At 39.8% G+C, this 20857-nt stretch overlaps 1 protein-coding gene across 1 annotated transcript; it reads right to left on the bottom strand.

The window, feature by feature from the left end:
- Positions 1–11676: 11676 nt before the first annotated feature.
- Positions 11677–15837, bottom strand: LOC134820839 (uncharacterized). Its single transcript, XM_063831471.1, has 4 exons — positions 15640–15837; positions 14560–14716; positions 13184–13286; positions 11677–12243 (listed from the first exon to the last, which is right to left on the bottom strand). The coding sequence occupies exons 1-4, from the start codon at positions 15704–15706 to the stop codon at positions 12064–12066; spliced, it is 507 nt and encodes a 168-aa protein (XP_063687541.1). The 5' UTR covers positions 15707–15837; the 3' UTR covers positions 11677–12063.
- Positions 15838–20857: the final 5020 nt, after the last annotated feature.

The following is a 20857-nucleotide window of genomic DNA, read 5'->3' as shown; positions in this document are numbered from 1 at the left end:
TTTGCAGTGCAGAATGCAAAGATAGACGATAGTACTATAGTACAGACAGATCCGTCTAAAATAATCGATCTACTGACAGAAGAAGCTTCCAAAGGATTTATGACGTTTTTAGGTTCAATTTTAAGTTTCATTCGGGTGGCCAACTTTTCCAAAATTGTCCACGTGTCTTAAGGCCACTTTTTGCCACTTTTGCCACTTTTTACCTCCTTTCTTGTTTGTCAAATATCTTCAGCTGTGAACATCGTAGAAGGATACGAATTAATAGAGGGTAATTATCATATCGACGAGAAAAACTTTTGTAAGACAAATGTTCATGTCAGACACTGACAATTAGATAATTGGATAGTTACTAATTAGCAAGTAACCAAAAATCACAAAAATGTTTATTGGCTCAAAATTATCGGAATTTCTTGAAATACCGGGAAAGGTAGTATAGGTAGTTTATGAAAAGACTTTCGAAAATTTAAATTTTGTTTTCCGCCAAAAGTTTTTTCGAATAGAAGTTCTAATGAAAGCATCAAACCATGGTTTGGTGGCCGAACTGCATCCGACCGAATTGGTCCCCACTGGGAAACAGATTGGTCCCCACTGGGAATCGAACCCCAGTCGTCCGTGTGGGAAGTAAATGTATTAAAACAACTAAACCACCCGGCCGACGTGACAGCACTCACATTTTACTATTTTCATCCAAAATAATTTATGTTTAGAAATCGAGCCTAAAATCATGACAAATGGCACAGTGTGTTAAGAGGCCGTGCCTTTACTCGTGACAACAGTCATAGTATGGTTCTTACTTCCTTTTCCCATAGGAAGTATACAAATTTGCGAAATTTGTGACTAAAATTATGGTATTACCAAAATGTTTGTAACCAAATTTATTGTGAACCAAATTTATTGACCTTAGTCCTTAAGGTATTTTTTATGCGATACATCGCATAAATATCATTATGGTAAACTTTTAATCAGTATATTATGTAATCATTTGATTTAACCTGTTATCCGGTTTGCAGGAACCATGTAATTCAAATTTTTCCCGATTACTTCATTTCTCGATTACTTCGCTGCCTATTAGGTGCCTTGCCGTCACTCGATAGGCAGCAGTATTTATGCGACCAGCTCTGTAAACATTGTTTCTTACAACGATATATTATGCTATCTTTTATAATCCAATATTCTAGAACTTTACACCTTGTTGTATTTACAAAAGATCAAAGCATACAGACTGTTACAATGCTGAAAAACAGCAAACTTTTTTCCCTAGAGCGTTAATTGTATTGACGGAGGTCACTAGTATCAAGATCTTAGTTTTAAGTTATATTCAAACAAAACACTTATTCAACAATAGATGTATCTCCAATCAGATAATGTAACTACACAAGCCACAGCAATTATAAGTCTATGATATGTAGCAATTATAAGTCTATGATATGTAGGCTAAGACATCTAGAAAATGCCGTTTTGAGTATAAGTTGTTAACTCAGAGTCAGACCCCTGTTTGTTTCAGCTGTTAGATTTAGCATGAAGCAAACAGAAGAGTGAATTACCGAGAATTAAACAATTTGAACTTATTGTAGTGGCACCAGATCAGGATTTTTAATGTTTTCATTTAGTTCTTGATTCTTTTCTGTTTGATCCCTGTCACCCTGTGGTCAATTCAAAGATAATACTTTTGACACTTGCACTTCTACTGGATAAACTTCACCTCATTGGACACACTACCTACAGCTATTATCCCGACGTACACTAAGTATCAGCCCGAAAGCAGCTCAAAAATATTTCTACTGAGTTTCATTAATTTAGTTAACCTAAATTCGTTACAATTTGCAGGCCGTGAATGAATGGGGAAAATGAGCGACCGATTACATTCCCGGTATCATTTTGCATAAATTTGAGAACGGTAACTTAAATTGATCTACTTCCTTTGTGTCTGGAAAAAGGAGATACGGTCGATGGTCCAATCTACCCAATTTTTGGTTTTGGTGAAAAGTATTTAATACTATAATTATCTCATTTCAACGGGTATAAGTGGTACTATTTCTATTTTCTATAACGATAAATTATTGATCTATTTTTGATCAATGATAAGTAAAATAGCAGCTCATGCATGCACACGTCACGTAACTTACCACAGAGAGATAGCGAGATGATTTGTAGGAATATTAACTTCGTTTGAAGATTCCGCATGTCTACCATTCTACATTGTTAGAAAAATCGATGTTTAACTTTAAACGAAATATCAACAACTGAAGATTGAGGAAAGTACATAATACAAGTTTAATAATTAACTCGCCCCACGAAAAACCTCACCGAACCTCCACGCGGTGTGGGGTGGGTGATTCGAACGGGAGGTGCATGGGTGTTTCTAACCTATGCAAAGGAAGGGACTAGCCATCTCTACAACAAGGAAAGGCTCTAATAGCCTCTACTAACCTTAGAACCGCAGCATAACCCCTTTTCCCAAAGGCAAATAACACCTTCCGCAGGAAACTAACACGCTCACAGGCTCCCACATGACGTGTAACCCCAGTACAGGGTTTGGTTTTGAATCGGACACTGAAAACAACGATAGAGGAGCGGTCTACACGCTCACAGACTACCACGTCTCGTGTAACCGCAGAACTCTAACACTTAACAGACTCTAACACGCTCACGTTTCGTGTACCCTAGGATTTGGTTTTGGATCGGAAACTCAAAACAACGATAGAGGAGCGGTCTACACGCTTACAGCTTTACAGGCTACCATGTCTCGTGTAACCCCAAGATTTTACACGTTCACAGGCTACCACGCCTCGTGTATCCTAGGATTTGGTTTTGGATCGGACAATCAAAACAACGATATTAGAGCTAGGAGCGGTCTACACGCTCATAGACTACCACGTCTCGTGTAACCCCAGGATTTAACACGCTCACAGGTTACCACGCCTCGTGTAACCCCAGGATTTAACACGCTCATAGACCACCACGTCTCGTGTAACCCTAGGACTCTAACAATTAACAGACTCTAACACGCTCACATGCTTCCACGTCTCGTGTACCCTAGGATTTGGTTTTGGATCGGACACTCAAAACAACGATAGAGGAGCGGACTACACGCTCACAGGCTAGCATATCTCGTGTAACCCCAGGATTTTACACGTTCAAAGTCTACGACGTCTCGTGTAACCCCAGGATTTAACACGCTCACAGGCTACGACGTCTCGTGTAACCCTAGGATTTAACACGCTCACAGGCTACCACGTCTCGTGTAACCCCAAGATTTAACACTCTCACAGGTTACCACGTCTCGTGTAACCCCAGGATTTAACACGCTCCCAGGCTACGACGTCTCGTGTAACCCTAGGACTCTAATACTTAACAGACTCTAACACGCTCACAGGCTTCCACGTCTCGTGTACCCTAGGATTTGGTTTTTGGATCGGACACTCAAAACAACGACAGAGGAGTGGTCTACAGTGACGTTACAGGAACATTGCATACTCCTACGAGTTGCACGTAGCAGGCATGCCGCATGACCGGAACTCCCTGTCTCCTCATCGTTAACCCGTAAGGGGTTGCACCAGGGGCGGTGGTAACAGAACTTAAAGACTCTCGGAGTCTGTTCTCGATATCTATGTATAATATAATTATGGTATTTAACTTAAGAGTCTCTCTCTCTAGCAGCAGGAGTTGGAGAATGGGGACAGGTGTGAAAGCCACCGCAAGGAAGGCTTACAGTCGACGCCGACCAATCAAAAGAAAAAAGACTAATTAACTCGCCAGAGTGCTTATATCACGTGAATTAAATGAATTTGTGGATTTGCAGCCGAACGAAACGGTTTTATAACCCCTAATCCAATCCAGTAACCATGACCCCGAAGCTGATCACTATAATGACCGTAATTCGTGTTTTACAAGCCTGTCGTGTGACCAAAACAGTTTTTGCCGATAACTTCTTGGGCAAGCGTTTCAACCCTATACATTTATAGCAACCCTATATATATTTATAGCAGGTAATTCGGAATCAGCGTCCAAAATACATCGAACGAAGCTTATACTATTGACATTTTACATACTTTCATGGCTGGGCTCTTTCCTAAACGTTTCAAATATCATCGGCGAGTGATAACTAGAAGAAAGCCCATGCTCTACACCATCTACCCTCTTCTAAAGACTAAATAAGCGGGTCTACAATCACCATCTTGCGATTAATTTTGCGATTAAATAATTTTAATCTTATACCTTTCTAGAGGCAAACATCATATTATATGATACTCGAAAACCCGTGGTCACAGGGAGAAAGCTAATAGTATTTTTTGTTAGTAAGTTTAAATTGCATCAAAAAATATCCTACTCAACCGAAGATACAGCCGATTAAAATGTTGCTCGCACTAAACACAACGTAATATCAACAAAACCGATAAAAATGCCGTTTTAACCATCTTTGCACGTGCACGTGCGTGTAACAACCCTCGTTATCCTGGTTACTATACAACCTTTTGCTTCTTACCTAATTTGCACGTGGGCGGTCGTACAGACATTGTACAAACAAAGATAATTCTCTGAATTATTATAGTACTAGAAAACCCGTGGTCACCGGGAGGAACCTATTAGTATTCTTTGGCAGTCAGTTTTAATCGTGTCAAAAAATATTCATCCCCACTGAAGATACAGCCGATTAAAATGTTGCTCGAACTAAACAAAACGTAATATCAACAAAACCGATAAAAATTCCGTTCGCCAATCATTGCACGTGCACGTGCGTGTAAAAATCCTCGTTACCATGGTTACTATGCAACTTCTTATTTTTCATCTAATTTGCACGTGGGCGGTCGTACATACAGACAACAAAAAGAATTTTCTGAATTATAGTAGAGATTATATGACTAGAAAACCCGTGGGAGGAAGCTAATAGGATTCTTCGTTGGTAAGTTTAAATGGCATCAAAAAATATCCTACACATGAACCGAAGATACAGCCAATTAAAATGTTGCTCGTACTAAACACAGCGTAATATTAATAAAACTGATCAAAATGACGTTAAAACAATCATTGCACGTGCACGTGCGTGTAATAATCCTTGTTACCATGGTAACTACGCAACTACCTATTTCTCGTCTGATTTGCACGCGGGCGGTCGTACAAACGACAAACAAAGATAATTCTCTGAGACTTATAAGTAAGATATAGATTATAGAGGCAACAAAAAGGTGCATTCAAAAGAAAAAATGGTTCGGCTCTATCACAAATTTCATTTTGCATCTTAGGGCTTTAGGGGGGCACAAAAATCATTGATGTTAAGTACGCCGAAAAACCAGTCGAAAATACGCCGTTTGTCTAAATTCTAAGACATACGTGAAATACGGCACATTTTGCAGCTTTAGAACTTTAGAAAAAAAAGTTTGATGTTAAATTTTGTCCGAATACTGAATACGCTCGTATGCCGTACGTTTATAAGATACGCTACGTACTTAACATCCTTGGCCAAATTGTCGTTTGAATGTGGGATAATTTTGGAAAACTTAACTGAAGTAGTAGTACTAGCAAAACTGCGCGTTTTGCTCTAGAAACACACTTTTTAGAGATTTTTTACCGGCGTATCCTCTAAAATCACCTAATTTGTTCAATTTTAGGAGGGGCGCCAAAAGGGAAGGGGGCATCAACAGGGGGCGCTTTTTCGGCGCCAACAGGCAACGTTACAGTTACACCACTGATTCAAGTGCGACCTATTTCTGTAATTTAGTATATTGTGTCATGTTAACTGTTACTAAGGACAAATAAGACCGTCATTGCATGACTTTGCAACGTGGCTATGGACGGGATGGTATTCAATTCAATGTGATCATTTGCATTTTGCGGCGAGGTAGTGCAGTGGGGAAAAAGAGAAAACACACTATATTACAAATGTTTTGAATTGTCTTGCTTAAAACTTTAAAAGTTGAAGACTGACAGCTCATGAAAACCATACTCAATGCCAAATTCCAATGAGTGGTAAAGCTTCTAGAATTTTCTATCACAAAACAGAGCGACCAGTGGGCCTAATGGCATCATCCTGCTCGCTGCGTCTTTGGTGTTCGTTACCAAAATCAGTTGTTATCGATTTTACCCGAGAGAAAACGTCCGCGGTAAATTTAGATTTCCAGAGAGCGGGAGTTAAAACCAAACGTCAGGCACAACTCTAACTCTCTAAGAGAACTCTGGCCGGCCAGGTTTGTGTCCGGACATTGGGAGAGGGAGACATCTTAATATGCTAAACTAATGGTAAGCACCCATTAAAATAGGATAAACTATGCTCATCCACGTGAGATTCCTTGTCCAAACGTTGACCGTTTAGAGCTGATTTGCATTGCCAACTTGGAGATTCTTTCCGAAAGTGGTTGGTTTCGGGCTGGGGCATTGGGAGAGCAAAGAGGGACAAATCTTAATATGCTAAACTAATGGTAAGCACCCATTAAAATAGGATAAACTATGCTCATCCACATAGGATTCCTTGTCTAAACGTTGACCGTTTAGAGCTGATTTACATTGCCAACTTGGAGATTTTTCCGAAAGTGGTTGGTTTCGGGCTGGGGCATTGGTTGTCATACGTTGTATGACCCGCCGCGCACGAGTGCGCGGCTCGCCCTGTATTTTGATTGCGCGGCTCCCCATGTATCGTAGAAACTCTACAAGTACAGGATCTATAGTGAAACGACATTGGGGGTCACGACGTGATACAAGGCATTGGGAGAGCAGAGCGGGACAAATCTTAATATGCTAAACTAATGGTAAGCACCCATTAAATTAGGATAAACTATGCTCATCCACATGGGACTCCTTGTCTAACGGACGGTTAACTTTAAGAGCTGCTTTACTAAGAAACTTGGTACCTTGAATTATTGAAGTGGTGGAATTGCCGGCCCAGTCTACAAGACGCAGCTTACTGTACTAAGAAACTTGGTACCTTGAATTATTGAAGTGGTGGAATTGCCGGCCCAGTCTACAAGACGCAGCTTACTGTACTAAGAAACTTGGTACCTTGAATTATTGAAGTGGTGGAATTGCCGGCCCAGTCTACAAGACGCAGCTGACTGTACTAAGAAACTTCATATGGAAGATAATTGTGTCCTTTAAGAGTTCGGGTGATCCTGTAGAATTGCAGGTCACTCTATACTCTGTAATATGCAGAGACCACAGTCCAAACGGTATATATATATATATCTAACTATGGTCCAGTTGGCAGTTATGAAGGTTATTTTGATTGTTGATTGGGACTGTCCAAAAAGTGCTAACCAATGTTAACGGAATAGAAATTTAATGCACAATGATTATCTGAGTTGTGAAATTTCTGAAATCCTACACACCTAATATTATTTATTCATTATCAATTATCTTTTCTTAATCTTATTATTGTAAGAAAAGATAATGAAAAAATGATAATATACCTACAATTTTACGTGCTTATTGTCACAAAATCTTAATTTCTCTTTTAAAGTAAAAGAAAATAATCTGAACATTAAGATTCTATAAACGAGCCAGTTAGTAAAGACAGGAAAGGTGTGCAATGGGAGAGCCAAGCTCGCAAGATTTGTCGAATTATTATATGTTATACTTATAGTATAACTGTTATAGGTACTCATTTTGTGTCATTTCGTTGTAGCCCAATGCGATTGTTTAACTTTAACTTTAAGTTTATGAAGAATTATGTAATTACAGATAGTGTCATTTCCTTTTAGCCCAATGCTAATGTTTAACTTTAAGATTTATGAAGACTTATGTAATTACAGATAGTGTCATTTCCTTGTAGCCCAATGCTAATGTTTAACTTTAAGATTTATGAAGACTTATGTAATTACAGATAGTGTCATTTCCTTGTTGCCCAATGCTAATGTTTAACTTTAAGATTTATGAAGACTTATGTAATTACAGAGAGTAGCAGAGAATTTTTGCGTGTGGCTCGAAAACACAATTATTAGACCAAAAATAAGTTTTTAGCAATTTTAAACGGGAAAAACGTCCGCGGTAAATCTAGATTTGCAAAAATCAGGAGTTAAAGCCAAAGGTGAGGCACAACTCTAAAATAACTCCGGTTAGTTCTGGGTCCTGGCATAACATAAGTTGAGAGACGTCATGAGAAAATCTGTATATGCTAAAATGAATGTAATGGTAAGTACAGTACTGCCAATTAAATCAGGATAAACTCTGTTTATTAACATGAGACTCCATGTTGACAGTTTAGTCTTAGAGCTTATGTATTAAGCAACGTAATACCGTTGTTGCGCGTAAAGAAACAAAAGCGCTGGTACAGTGATTTTCAGTGTTCATATGTACTGGCCAGAGAGTCGACGAATTTCTTGCGGTTGTTAAAACACGTAGTGGCAAATCTAGCAACGACTCTCGTGAGGTGGACTTGACTTGTTCGCGATTAATTCAATGATTTCACAGTTTTTGCTGATGAATTTGAGGACGTTTGCTCTAGGGATGACAGTGTAAACAGAATAAGATGTCGCAGATGGTTTAATTGGATTTGATATGATTGACTGGATCTTGTCTAGGACTTTTCGCCTCGATGCAGCGTTAAGATCACAATGGTTAAGGAAGTGATCTTCATTCTCAATAATAACAGAACCTAAGACTATATTGCACCAGGAGCATATTCGCTCATCGCGAGGAGTTTGATTATATTGGCCAAGTTCAATTTCGAGTCGATGTGCACTGATCCGCAGTCTTGTGATATTAGCACGGTCTGCATATTTAATGACACTGTCTAGGTTAAGGTAATACTCTTTGTTAAATTTGGATTTTAGGTCACGATAGAATTCTAATTTCCGAGAAGTGTTGATACAGGACCCCCAATATTCTCTAATTCTAAAACTACATTTCAAAGTTTTAGTAGTGTGGTGTGAATATTTTACTCCCGATGGGTTGTGTTGATTGCGGAGGAATTCGTTTCTTGAAACCGTTGTGAATAAGAAAGTCCTCTTTTAGTGGTTTTGCGATACTCGGGTTTCTTTCGAAAATTAACTTGGAGTGATTGTTTTTGAGTGTGCGGTAGGCTGTGACATGATCGGTAGAGAAACATGGGTCTAGCGCGAGGACAGGCTCCAAACCCCTGTACCAGTCCAATTTCATGTTCATCTGTTCTTTGAAAGCTAAGGAGACAAGGGAGTTATCTTTGAGATTTTTCAAGCGTCGGCTATATTTGAGAGTGAGGTTAATACATTCATAGATTAATCATGGGTAGCGGCTTGACTCACCCCAGACGCCTGCGTTGCTGGTTTTACGATTTACACCCAGTGACCATTTAAGAAAGTGAAGGTGAACTTTTTCGCTGTTCAGAAGGTTAATTTTCTTGAGGATACTAGTTTGAAATTTTTTTTGTGTCGGGATCCATATTGAGATCGACTTGTTTTGTAATGTGTTTTATGATAGTCATATTAGGTGTGTAAATAGGCGCTGCGTAAAGAACGATAGGTTTAATAAGACCATCAAAGAGTGTTGTTAGAGAGCGGAATGATAATTTGGATTTCTTTACTGAACTTTTCACGGCATAAAGTGCACGCATGGCTTTCTTTTTGAGCTCAGCTCGGGCATTTGTGAATGTGCCGGATTTGTGTATTTCGATTCCTAGATAACAGTATGAGTGTATGACTCGACTTCTTCTAACAAGTGATTACCAATTTTGAGGGGAACCGGCTGATAATTATCAAAACAGGAATTAAATTTCATGAGTTTAGTTTTATCTGCATTAATTTCGACGCCCCATTCCAAGCAGAAATTGGAGGGTTTTGGGGTCCAGTGCCAAGAGTATCAGATCATCTGCCCATAGTAAGTGACTGATAAGTTGGTTCATTAGTTTCGGACAGTTATCATATTCTAGTCGAGGGGAAATATCTCTGATGTATATCTTAAAAAGATCAGGGGAAAGTGGAACATTATAACATTTGAATATAATTTGAAACATTACAGAAATGTTGTACAAATCGCTCAAACACACACACTAGGTTTTAATTCGGTAAAATTCCATTCGAAAATTAAATGATTCTCAAAATGTAGGTGTCTAATGAAAATGTGATACTGTGTGACAAAGTTAAGAATGTCGTAGTGAAAGAGAGTTAACTGTCGATAAATTCATGTGAGGTACTATCGAAGTTCAAAATGTTGTGATGGGTGACATGATAATGACTGATAAGAAAAAGTTTTCATGTCCACTGTGCCATAATCCAAAACAGTGTGATGACTGTCAAAGTGTCGACCACTAGGTACTTGGACGAACAAGTGTACTATACCCGAGGTGTTCTGAGAGAATAAGGGGGCAGGCTCGGGAACACGAACGCGCGCTAGTCGCTAGGGCAAAAAAGTGAAATGCACAGTAAGCAAGTTAAAAAAAGGAAAATTAAAATGCCGTTTGGGCCAAATGCAGTGAGCCAGTAAGGTACGGTCGTAGGAGCAAGTGGCTCTGAAGACTAAAACTGATGAGACTGATAAGGCTGATGCTGAAAATGAAGACTAAAAGAGGGGGAAGCAAAGGAGAAGGAAAGGATGCAGGGGGACAAGAAAAAAGAAACAAGACTAAGAGTGGAGACAAACCACCTGCTGAGGTCTGGCTAAAATCAGAATGCAGTGAGCGGCCCGTGTAACATAATCGTCCGTGGCAGTCTACCCCGTACGCAGACTACGGTCCAAGATTTCAGGCGCCAGAATACACCTTTTTGTGCAGAGCTGGTCACGACCAGGGACCTCTCGGATACCCCGTCTCGGAGGTCGGGCCAATGGAGCGATCCATTGCTGTACTAACAAACATTGTAACCCTATCACTCTGAAGGCCCCATAGTTCCTACATGGACGCACGGCCGGAAGCCCATGTAGGGACGGAAAGTCCCAAGAGTCGCTCATAGCATCCGTCACAGATCCAAAGCAGAAGGAGAAGGAAGGAAAGAAAGAACGAGAAAAGCAGAAGAGAGCTGAAGGACTACTTTCCATCTTCATCACGAAGGCTGTCTTTGTGCTTGAGGTTCAGACTGTACATTTCTCTGGATGACCCTGTTCAGTTCCTTTATTGATATCAAATTTTTCGCTGACAAATTCAGATAGTTTTATCTGGCCAGTGTAATTTTATACATATGTTTAAGAACATTAAATGTTTTGCCAGTGATACCTAGTTTAGCTAATTTTAAGAAAAGAGCTTCAAGGCAAATAAACAGAGTCGAAGGCTTTCCGGAAGTCCACAAAAACAGCATAGACGGGAACCTTGAGCTTTTTGTATTTTGACGTAATGGTGTTGAGTGTGAGTATGTGGTCATATGTTTTAGCTCCTTTAGCGAAGCCAATTTGATTTATGGGGTCCGGGTTGTATTCATTTTCAATAGTGAAAAGGAGGGAGTGTCACGCCACGCCCACTGTAATTGGGCGTGGCTTACGGAACTTTCAGGAAATCGAATTACGTGAGTTATTAAAAGGTTGCGTGTGGGTAGTCACTTTTGGGCCACCCTGTATGTTTCTGACAACTTATAATTATATTAACATCTCGACCGTGAAAACTAAAACTTGAAACAATATTGATCGTTTCAACTGGTTTTGTTTTCAGAGTTTGGATTACCTGGGGACCCCAGGCTATTATGTTCATAATTCGGCGGAATGACAGGCTGAGCGCCGCCCAGTAAAGTTTGGACCGACTGCTATAAACATTGTTTGGTGTCACTAGATGAATCAAAAACAAAATTTAAAAATAAATTAGATGAAATATATATATTTCATAAGTACTGTTGATAGTAATAAAGTCAAAGAGATATTCTAAAATATTACTAATCGAAATTAGGCCACAAAAAGTAATAAATCTAAAAAAGAAAACTACAAAAGGAATTCTAGAAATACTAACCAGTTTATTATACCATATATATTTAATGGTTTGCGTTATCAGTTCAAAACGTCACCTAAATTAAAGCGCTCTCCCAGTCCCCGATTTGTATCACGTGGTGACCCCCACTGTCGCTTCACTATAGTGTACCCCTGTGGCTGCAGAGTTTCTACGATACAGGGGTAGCCGCGCACTCGTGTGCGGCGGGTCATACAACGTATGACAATTCCCGATCTAATAGGAATCATAATCTAATCCCGATCTATGAGGAAATTCCTCCAGTTGCCGTAGGTCTTTTTGCAGTCTCCCCCAAACTCGATGAACTTGACACTTTGCCAGGGAAAACTGCAGCCCTTCAGCTTGAGCACCTGGTCGTTTCTGTCGTCCAGACTGAAAACCAGGCCGTCCTTCTTCAGCTTCACTGTGATTCTCTGTAGAACAGTTATTGTCTGATTGGATAAAATTAGATATCTAATCATAATGAAATTGAAACAGAACAAAAATTACTAGAAATATACTTTCCCGCTTTTAACGCGTGGTATGACGTCATAACACGTGTTATGACGTCACACCACGTGTTATGACGTCAAACCACGTGTTATGACGTCACACCACGTGGTGTGACGGCATAACACGTGGTGTGACGTCACACCTAAATGACTAGAAATAGACTTTCCCGCTGATCTGTAAATCGTGTCGGGTTTAAATAATTTGTTTCATACATTAGCTGTGGTAAGGGAGTTTTTATATCGTGATCAGGGGCTGATACCACTTTACCAGTTTGCAAGTGGGAGTTACCATGACAACTACACTAGTTACCATGACAACTACACTAGTTACCATGACAACTATCACTTTACTACTTTGTAAGTGGGAGTGGTGCATGGGAGGAGTCCGAGTACCACAAACATGGGAGATTGGGAGTACCACAAATTTGATAATGGAGTTTGTGTGCTATTTGCGTTGAGGGTGAGGCATGCTGCGGTTAAAATTATAAATGAGGAGATGAATTGTGATAAAACTTGACAAGCACGATATTAAGACTCAAGTGAGCCCTGAGAGGTTGGGGTTTTCTTCACAAACCGCAATTCATCACACCGTGTTCAACCAAGAGCTCGGAAATCAAATTAAAACAACCTATTCGATCAATAATAACATTGGATGATAACTGTAGTTTCGTATAATAAGGAATTACGATGCAGCGAAACTACTACTAGACGCAATGTTTAATATTATGAAGGAGTATATTAGGACGCAATGAAACTACTGGACTACGATGAATGGGGACTTGCCACCCCATGGCACCATGTCGACTCTGTTACAACGTTTCCTTAATAAATGTAATGGATTTGTAATTAGTTTAAGTTATACCTGGAACTCGTTAGTAGTAACAGCGTCTCGGAATATTTTAAAACTAGGTCCGTACCCCTCACAGCCTGACGTGTGCTGGATAGAGGTGCTCGCTTGTCCAATCCTGGTGGACAATATTGTTTGTTGATTGGAGCTCAACCATCAGTGAAACAACAACTGTAAATTGAGTATCAAAACACTTATAATGTACCTATATATGCTACTAATAGTGCTGAATTCTGGTATTAAGGTTAAACGAGCTTTACGCTTGTAATCGTATTGTTTATTAATGGGGACATTTTGATTGGAGCTCAATCATCGATGAAACAACGAGAATAACTGTAAATTAAGTATCAAATTAAGTACTAGTATTATTATACAGGTAGTATAAAGGTACTTGTATATCCAAGTAGCCCGAGTACATATTGTGTTCGCGAACAGGTGTTTTAGGGTTAGGGTTAGGGTTAGGGTTAGGGTTAGGGTTAGGGTTAGGGTTAGGGTTAGGGTTAGGGTTAGGGTTAGGGTTAGGGTTAGGGTTAGGGTTAGGGTAAGGGTTAGGGTTAGGGTTAGGGTTAGGGTTAGGGTTAGGGTTAGGGTTAGGGTTAGGGTTAGGGTTAGGGTTAGGGTTAGGGTTAGGGTTAGGGTTAGGGTTAGGGTTAGGGTAAGGGTTAGGGGTTAGGGTTAGGGTTAGGGTTAGGGTTAGGGTTAGGGTTAGGGTTTAGGGTTAGGGTTAGGGTTAGGGTTAGGGTTAGGGTTAGGGTTTGGGTTAGGGTTAGGGTTAGGGTTAGGGTTAGGGTTAGGGTTAGGGTACGTTAGGGTTAGGGTTAGGGTTAGGGTTAGGGTTAGGGTTTAGGGTTAGGGTTAGGGTTAGGGTTAGGGTTAGGGTTAGGGTTAGGGTTAGGGTTAGGGTTAGGGTTAGGGTTAGGGTTAGGGTTAGGGTTAGGGTTAGGGGTTAGGGTTAGGGTTAGGGTTAGGGTTAGGGTTAGGGTTAGGGTTAGGGTTAGGGTTAGGGTTAGGGTTAGGGTTAGGGTTAGGGTTAGGGTTAGGGTTAGGGTTAGGGTTAAGGCGAACTCTAACCCTTACCCTTATTCTAACCCTAACCCTGTTCGAAAACACCTGTTTAGAAACACTTGTTCGGAAACACATGTCGGGCTACTCGGATCGGATACTGCCCCTATGGCTATACTGCTATACTGCTATATACTATGCATGATAGTGCTGAATTATGGTCGGTTATTAATGGGGACACTAACACATTCAGCTGAAGACGATTATCACATGTTTTATAAACTTTCGAAACATTTATAAGTAACATATTCAATCTTTAATTTGACACGTGGTAATGAACAATAATCTGAAATTAAAAACAATGATACTGAATACAACAAGGTTAGTACCGGATTTCGAGGATGGTGCGACCCTGTGCCCCGTCAGTAAATGAAATGTAGTAGTGTGGGTTCCCTATAAACATGCCCTCTAGTTCATCCCCAACTTCCAGCCCTGGCTCTACTTTGTACGGCTCGTTGTTTCTCACCCATCTCTTCGATTTGTTAACTGAGAATGCAGAAATTTAGAGGATGTCTACCAGCAAAACTTACTTACTGGCGGTGTTACTAGAGGTGGTCGCTATCTCTTTTACTGGCCGGCGGTGTTACTAGAGGTGGTCGCTATCTCTTACTGGCCGGCGGTGTTACTAGAGGTGGTCGCTATCTCTTTTACTGGCCGGCGGTGTTACTAGAGGTGTTACTAGAGGTGGTCGCTATCTCTTTTACTGGCTGGCGGTGTTACTAGAGGTGGTCGCTATCTCTTACTGGCTGGCGGTGTTACTAGAGGTGGTCGCTATCTCTTACTGGCTGGCGGTGTTACTAGAGGTGGTCGTTATCTCTTACTGGCTGGCGGTGTTACTAGAGGTGGTCGCTATCTCTTTTACTGGCCGGCGGTGTTACTAGAGGTGGTCGCTATCTCTTTTACTGACTGGCGGTGTTACTAGAGGTGTTACTAGAGGTGGTCGCTATCTCTTTTACTGGCTGGCGGTGTTACTAGAGGTGGTCGCTATCTCTTACTGGCTGGCGGTGTTACTAGAGGTGTTACTAGAGGTGGTCGCTATCTCTTTTACTGGCTGGCGGTGTTACTAGAGGTGGTCGCTATCTCTTACTGGCTTGCGGTGTTACTAGAGGTGGTCGCTATCTCTTACTGGCTTGCGGTGTTACTAGAGGTGGTCGCTATCTCTTTTACTTTTGAAGTTAGGCCCTGGCCATGAGTAAGGTTTTCTGGGTATTTTGCTATTCTATTCAGCTCATCAACATCAAGGTATCAAAAGATATGCTTCTTCAATAATTAACAAAAATAATGATTGTAAACACTGAAACCACTAATTAATATTTCCGATATAGACTCAATAACCCGAAGTAATTCAGAGTAGTTTGATCAGAAATGTAGAACTAGAACTAAGATAAGCTGATTAATGAAAGTCTTACCATTTAAAACATTAGCCCCCACAACACTGCAACAGAAAGCTAAACCAAGCACCAACACAAACTTCATCTCTTCGCAAGCAACCAAACAATCAGACTGAATCTACTTGTGAACACCTTACACTTGAGAACTGACGAGTATACTACCACTCACGACGGCACGACCTCTAATTAGGATGAGGAGAATTACCAGAATTACCAAAATTACCACGGACTCCTATCATAACACGTGACTTCATTGCACGTGACTTCATAACACGTGACTTCACTGCACGTGACTTCATGACACGTGACTTTATTACACGTGACTTCATTACATGTGACTTCATAATCATTGCAAGTGACCGGTTTGGCTTCGACCAAATTAATGTGGTCAGGGGATTTTGTTTAAAATTAAAAACGGCAGACACGAGTAGTGAGTTTTAAAACACTGGAGCGGATCAGCTTATTCCAGCTATATATTATGAACAGTTAACAGTCTACGCCAGTCTTACAGTCTAGTAATTTATATATTATGCTTCGAGAAAAGGAATTTGTTGATTGGAGTGACATGTTCTGAAGATTATGTTCACGAATCAATATTTATATTTACAATTATCATATTTACCATTTAATCATAATATTTATAATTATGATTATAGTGAGAATAGTAATTCAATAACCGTTCACCGTAATGATCTATTCATTTAATAATTCAATAACTAACAATTTAATAATTCAAAGCCATTAAGTTTACCGATTGGAAAACGGTCAGTAATTTAATCCGAAGTGTTATCTTAAAATGCTGTATGGTAATTAAAAACCACGTCCCGCTTCTCCAATTTGAGAGCAATATTATGTTTTGAAGATCATCTACCTAATTTTTGAGTGGAAATTTACTCATGAGAGCGCTATAATAAACACTTCATGAACCAAAATGGCCCTAATTGTACAAAAAAGATATGATTACGAAGTTATCATCAGTTATTTTTAAATATTATGCCATGCTTTTTTGTTACCATTATATTTTTGTACGTGGTCATTTGAACGATCTTTTAATGACCACTTCAGAGTTTAACGCTGGTTAGAATTTTAGGTAATCTTAGGTATTACTTATAGATATGAAATCTTAGGTATGTATCAATTTAGAAGCCAAGGTATTAGAAAGTATTAGAAGCCGGAGGGTTGTCCGGTATCAAAGCAAGAAAGTTCGACAAACTGCACTTAAACATGTCAAAGGATGCATCAGCCTTTACTGTGTGAGGAACCTTGTTCCAAAGCTTCGGATCTTGAACTGCAAAAGACCTGTCGTATAGTGACTGGTTGCGTAAGGAACTTGATTTTGACAATGAGGGTATGACAGCTACATCACCGTGTCTTGGGGTCTTGATATCACAGCAGTTTGGTACCACATTATGCCTTATGGAGAATCTTCCACATCATCAGGATGATATACCTCTCCCGTCTGCGCTGTAGAGGCATCAATTTAAGCTGTACGAGTCTTTCCCAATAGTTGAGATGCTGAAGACCGCCAATACGACTGGTGAAAGTTCTTTGCACCCCCTCTATCAGCTGTATTTCAGTCACCTTGGTAGGGCTCCAGAGTGGGCAGCAATACTCTAGTAAGCTTCTTACTAGTGACTTGTAGAGAGTAGTCATAACGGTCTTGTCGCGAGTTTTGAACACACTGAATACCAAAGATTGCGTGCTCCTTGCTTTGGGTAACACTAGCAGGAACCCGTATAACCCTAAAATGGTGTCAAGACTCAACAGACATATTTATATTCGACATAATTCCGGTGACCTAAATGATTTGGGAACGAAAATATGGGATTTTCTGCCGAAAACCACCGCATTTCGTATCCCAAATTAAATCATTTTACTTTGGGATTTTTTTCGTTTCTTCATTTTACAAAAATAAAACCCAATATTTGAGAAAATCAATAAAGTAAATATGAAATTTGAAAAATTACAAGTCAATTTCTTCTTGATCTACTGGTTCAGGGAAGTTTTCTCTCTCCGGCGTAGTCCCAGGTGTAGCGCACCTCTAACAAGCTTACAAGCTGGTTTATCTTATAAACAGTTCCTCCGGCACCTTTGAAAGTTAGTTTTAACTTGACTTCCAATCCTCTAGACGGAATTGTGGGACACCGCCGGTGTTGTTATCCTCCACCACTCCCGAAATTTCACCGCCGTGGCAAATGAAATAGTAGCAGAGCTTGCTGACTTCTAATGGAACGTGTCCAACCGTCATGAATCATATTTATAACTTACTATATTAATAGTAAATCGACAAAGTCATAATTAAAGAAAATACGTGAAAAATAATTGAGGAACATAATGATTAATGATGTTGACCTACATTTTGGTAGTCTGAAAATATGGTGTTTTTTTCGGAAAACCACCGGCTTCCGTACCTTCTAAATATGTCTCGTAAGGTATTTAAGTTTAACAAGTTAAGGTTTCTAGGTAAATTAAATTTTACTGATGGATCACATAACTAATTGGTGACATGATCTGATAACCGTGGGACCCCTAATAATAGGGGTCTGTTATAAGTCGTGCAGCCGTTCTATAAGTCTGCATAAAGGAAAATCATGTACACTAAAGCACTAATTATTAATTATACTAATTATACAGGGTGGGCCAAAAGTCAGTGGGCATACGTTGGCCTTAATAGCTCAGTCACTGAGTGCCCAATTGAAATAATTCTTTCTGGTATGACTTATTACCACTACTGGTTCGAGGAATTTGTCATATCGAAAAATATTCGAGTTCATTTTTTTTAAATGAAGGTTCATTTTTGCATTAATTTGATAGTTTGGATAGTCGAATTGAGCTAAATTTTATTGAATTGTGTTTGGCCATTCGAATTACGTTTAAGTCCTGAAAAAATTAGAACTGTAGCTTCTCAGATGACCGAGATATGAAGCATAACGAGTTTATTCATTACGTGTGATCAGGTGATTGGTTTACCTAATCACGTGATTAGGTGACCCCGTTAACCACCACGTTAAACATTATGGGAATTGTTAAGGGTGCTCAATTAAGGTGTCGTGTCACGGTGTCACATAATCACCCAGTCAATTTTGTTAACGAGATACAGGAAATACTTGATAACTTCGTCATTTCTAATCCGTTTTGCCTCATGTTTTCAGATCATATGCAACATTTAATAATCTACCGTCTCTGAAAAAATTAGGCACTCAGCATGTTCAGGGAAAACAATATAAGTGTTTTAATATTGAATGGGCGTGGTCTAAAATATTCGAATTTTCAAATATTGACGATGGAATCCTCGAACCAGTAAGTACAGTATGCCATCTGCAAAGCAACAGCTCTCAAATATAAAGCACGGCGGAGCTATTAAGGCCAACGTATGCCCACTGACTTTTGGCCCACCCTGTACTAATCTTACTATATATAAAGCGAGACGATATATATATATTTATCTGTGCCATTTTACTGACACCACGGCATCAACTTTAACGCGACTTTCCGCAAAAACCGTAAAAGATATACAACTGAAACTTTTTTGACTGGGTCAAATGCTTTTATGCTTTTCAAGACAGCATGAAAAAATAAAAAATTGGCCAAGGAATAGGAGTTTTAGAGCCCAAAATGTGGACCCCCAAGTGGTGTCAAAAACGCGAATTAAATAGGTAATAATTATTTTAGTCTCTTATTGAGTCTTGACACCATTTTAGGGTTATACGGGTTCCTGCTAGTTATACTAACTAGCAGAAACCCGTATAACCCTAAAATGGTGTCAAGACTCAACAGACTAAAATAATTATTACCTATTTAATTCGCGTTTTTGACACCACTTGGGGGTCCAAATTTTGGGGTCTTAAACTCCTATTTCTTGGCCAATTTTTTATTTTTTCATGCTGATTTGGAGGCCATTAAAGCATTTGACCCAGTCAAAAACGTTTCAATTGTATATCTTTTACGGTTTTTGCGGAAAGTCGCGTTAAAGTTGATGCCGTGGTGTCAGTAAAATGGTACGGAACCCTCCATATATATCGTCTCGCTTTATATATAGTAAGATGTTGCCGATATGTGTCGACCAGCTAAGATCAATTGAAACCATTACTCCAAAATCTCGGACGTTCTTGACAGGGTAAAGCTACTTTGTAACGCAGTGTTTCGGCAAAGAAGGGTAGTTCGGGGAATGAGCTCTTACTGTTATGGAGGTGATTTAACAGCTCGAACTTCTGCTCGTGAAGCTTCATGTTGTTGCTACGTGACCAGTCAAGAATCTTATAGAGATGTTCTTGTAACAACTGACAGTCTTCAAAACAGCCAATCTGTTTGATCGGCGAAAAAACTCACCCTAGATGAAGCCACGACTTGGTCTAGATCATTGATGAACAAGATAAAGAGAAGCGGCTCGAAAACGCTTCCTTGAGGAACACCATTTAAAACTTTTGCGATATCCGAGTTGATCACGATCAAAGAGAAAGGACTTTAAGTTTATCCACTCTATGAGTTTGCCATGAAACCCCCCCCCCCCCCCCCCCCCCATATTTTTTCAGCTTGTGGATGACAAGATTCAAGTCAACTTTATTAAACGCCTTAGTGTAATCCAGATAATATATAGAATTTGTGTCTTTACCACGAGTAAACCCTTAATAGATGTCGTCAAAATGGCCGAGCATTTGAGTCAAGCAGCTCCTATTCGCTCTGAAACCATGCTGCTTATCGGTCAAGAGACTGTTGGCTTCCAAATACTCCACCATATGTTTCCTTGGGAGGTCAAAGTGAAAGGTCTGTAGTTTTGAGCTTCAAATCTACTGCCTTTCTTGAATAGTGGCGAAAAATAACCCGTCTTGTAGAAGCTTGGCACTATACCAGATGACATGGACTCTGACCACATAAGATAAATCGGGACACTAAGGCTAATAGCACATCTTTTGAGAAGAATAGCTGGTATTCCATCGGGTCCAGGGGCAGAGTCTAGCTTGATTTCAGATATAGCTTCCATGATACTATCAGGTGTAAACACAATTTCCTTGTCTCTACCGCAAATGTAGGGACTGCTGTGTCGGGACAGTTAAGGTCGCTGAAAACGGAGTAGAACTGTTGTTGAAGGATGTTGGCGAGTTCTTTCCGTTCAGTGACTAGTTCCTTATTGCCGTTTATATAGTTCAGGCAATTAGGTAATATTAGGTAATTTCCAACTTATTTGACCTGTAAGATTGATTTGAACTATAAGAGGGGTGGAAATTTCTCTAATAAT

The sequence above is a fragment of the Bolinopsis microptera genome, chromosome 9, assembly GCF_026151205.1.
Source record: "Bolinopsis microptera isolate Bmic1 chromosome 9, MBARI_Bmic_1.0, whole genome shotgun sequence".
Taxonomy (NCBI): Eukaryota; Metazoa; Ctenophora; class Tentaculata; order Lobata; family Bolinopsidae; genus Bolinopsis; species Bolinopsis microptera.
The sequence above is the reverse complement of the archived record's forward strand: the minus strand, read 5'-3'. Positions and strand labels throughout refer to the sequence as shown.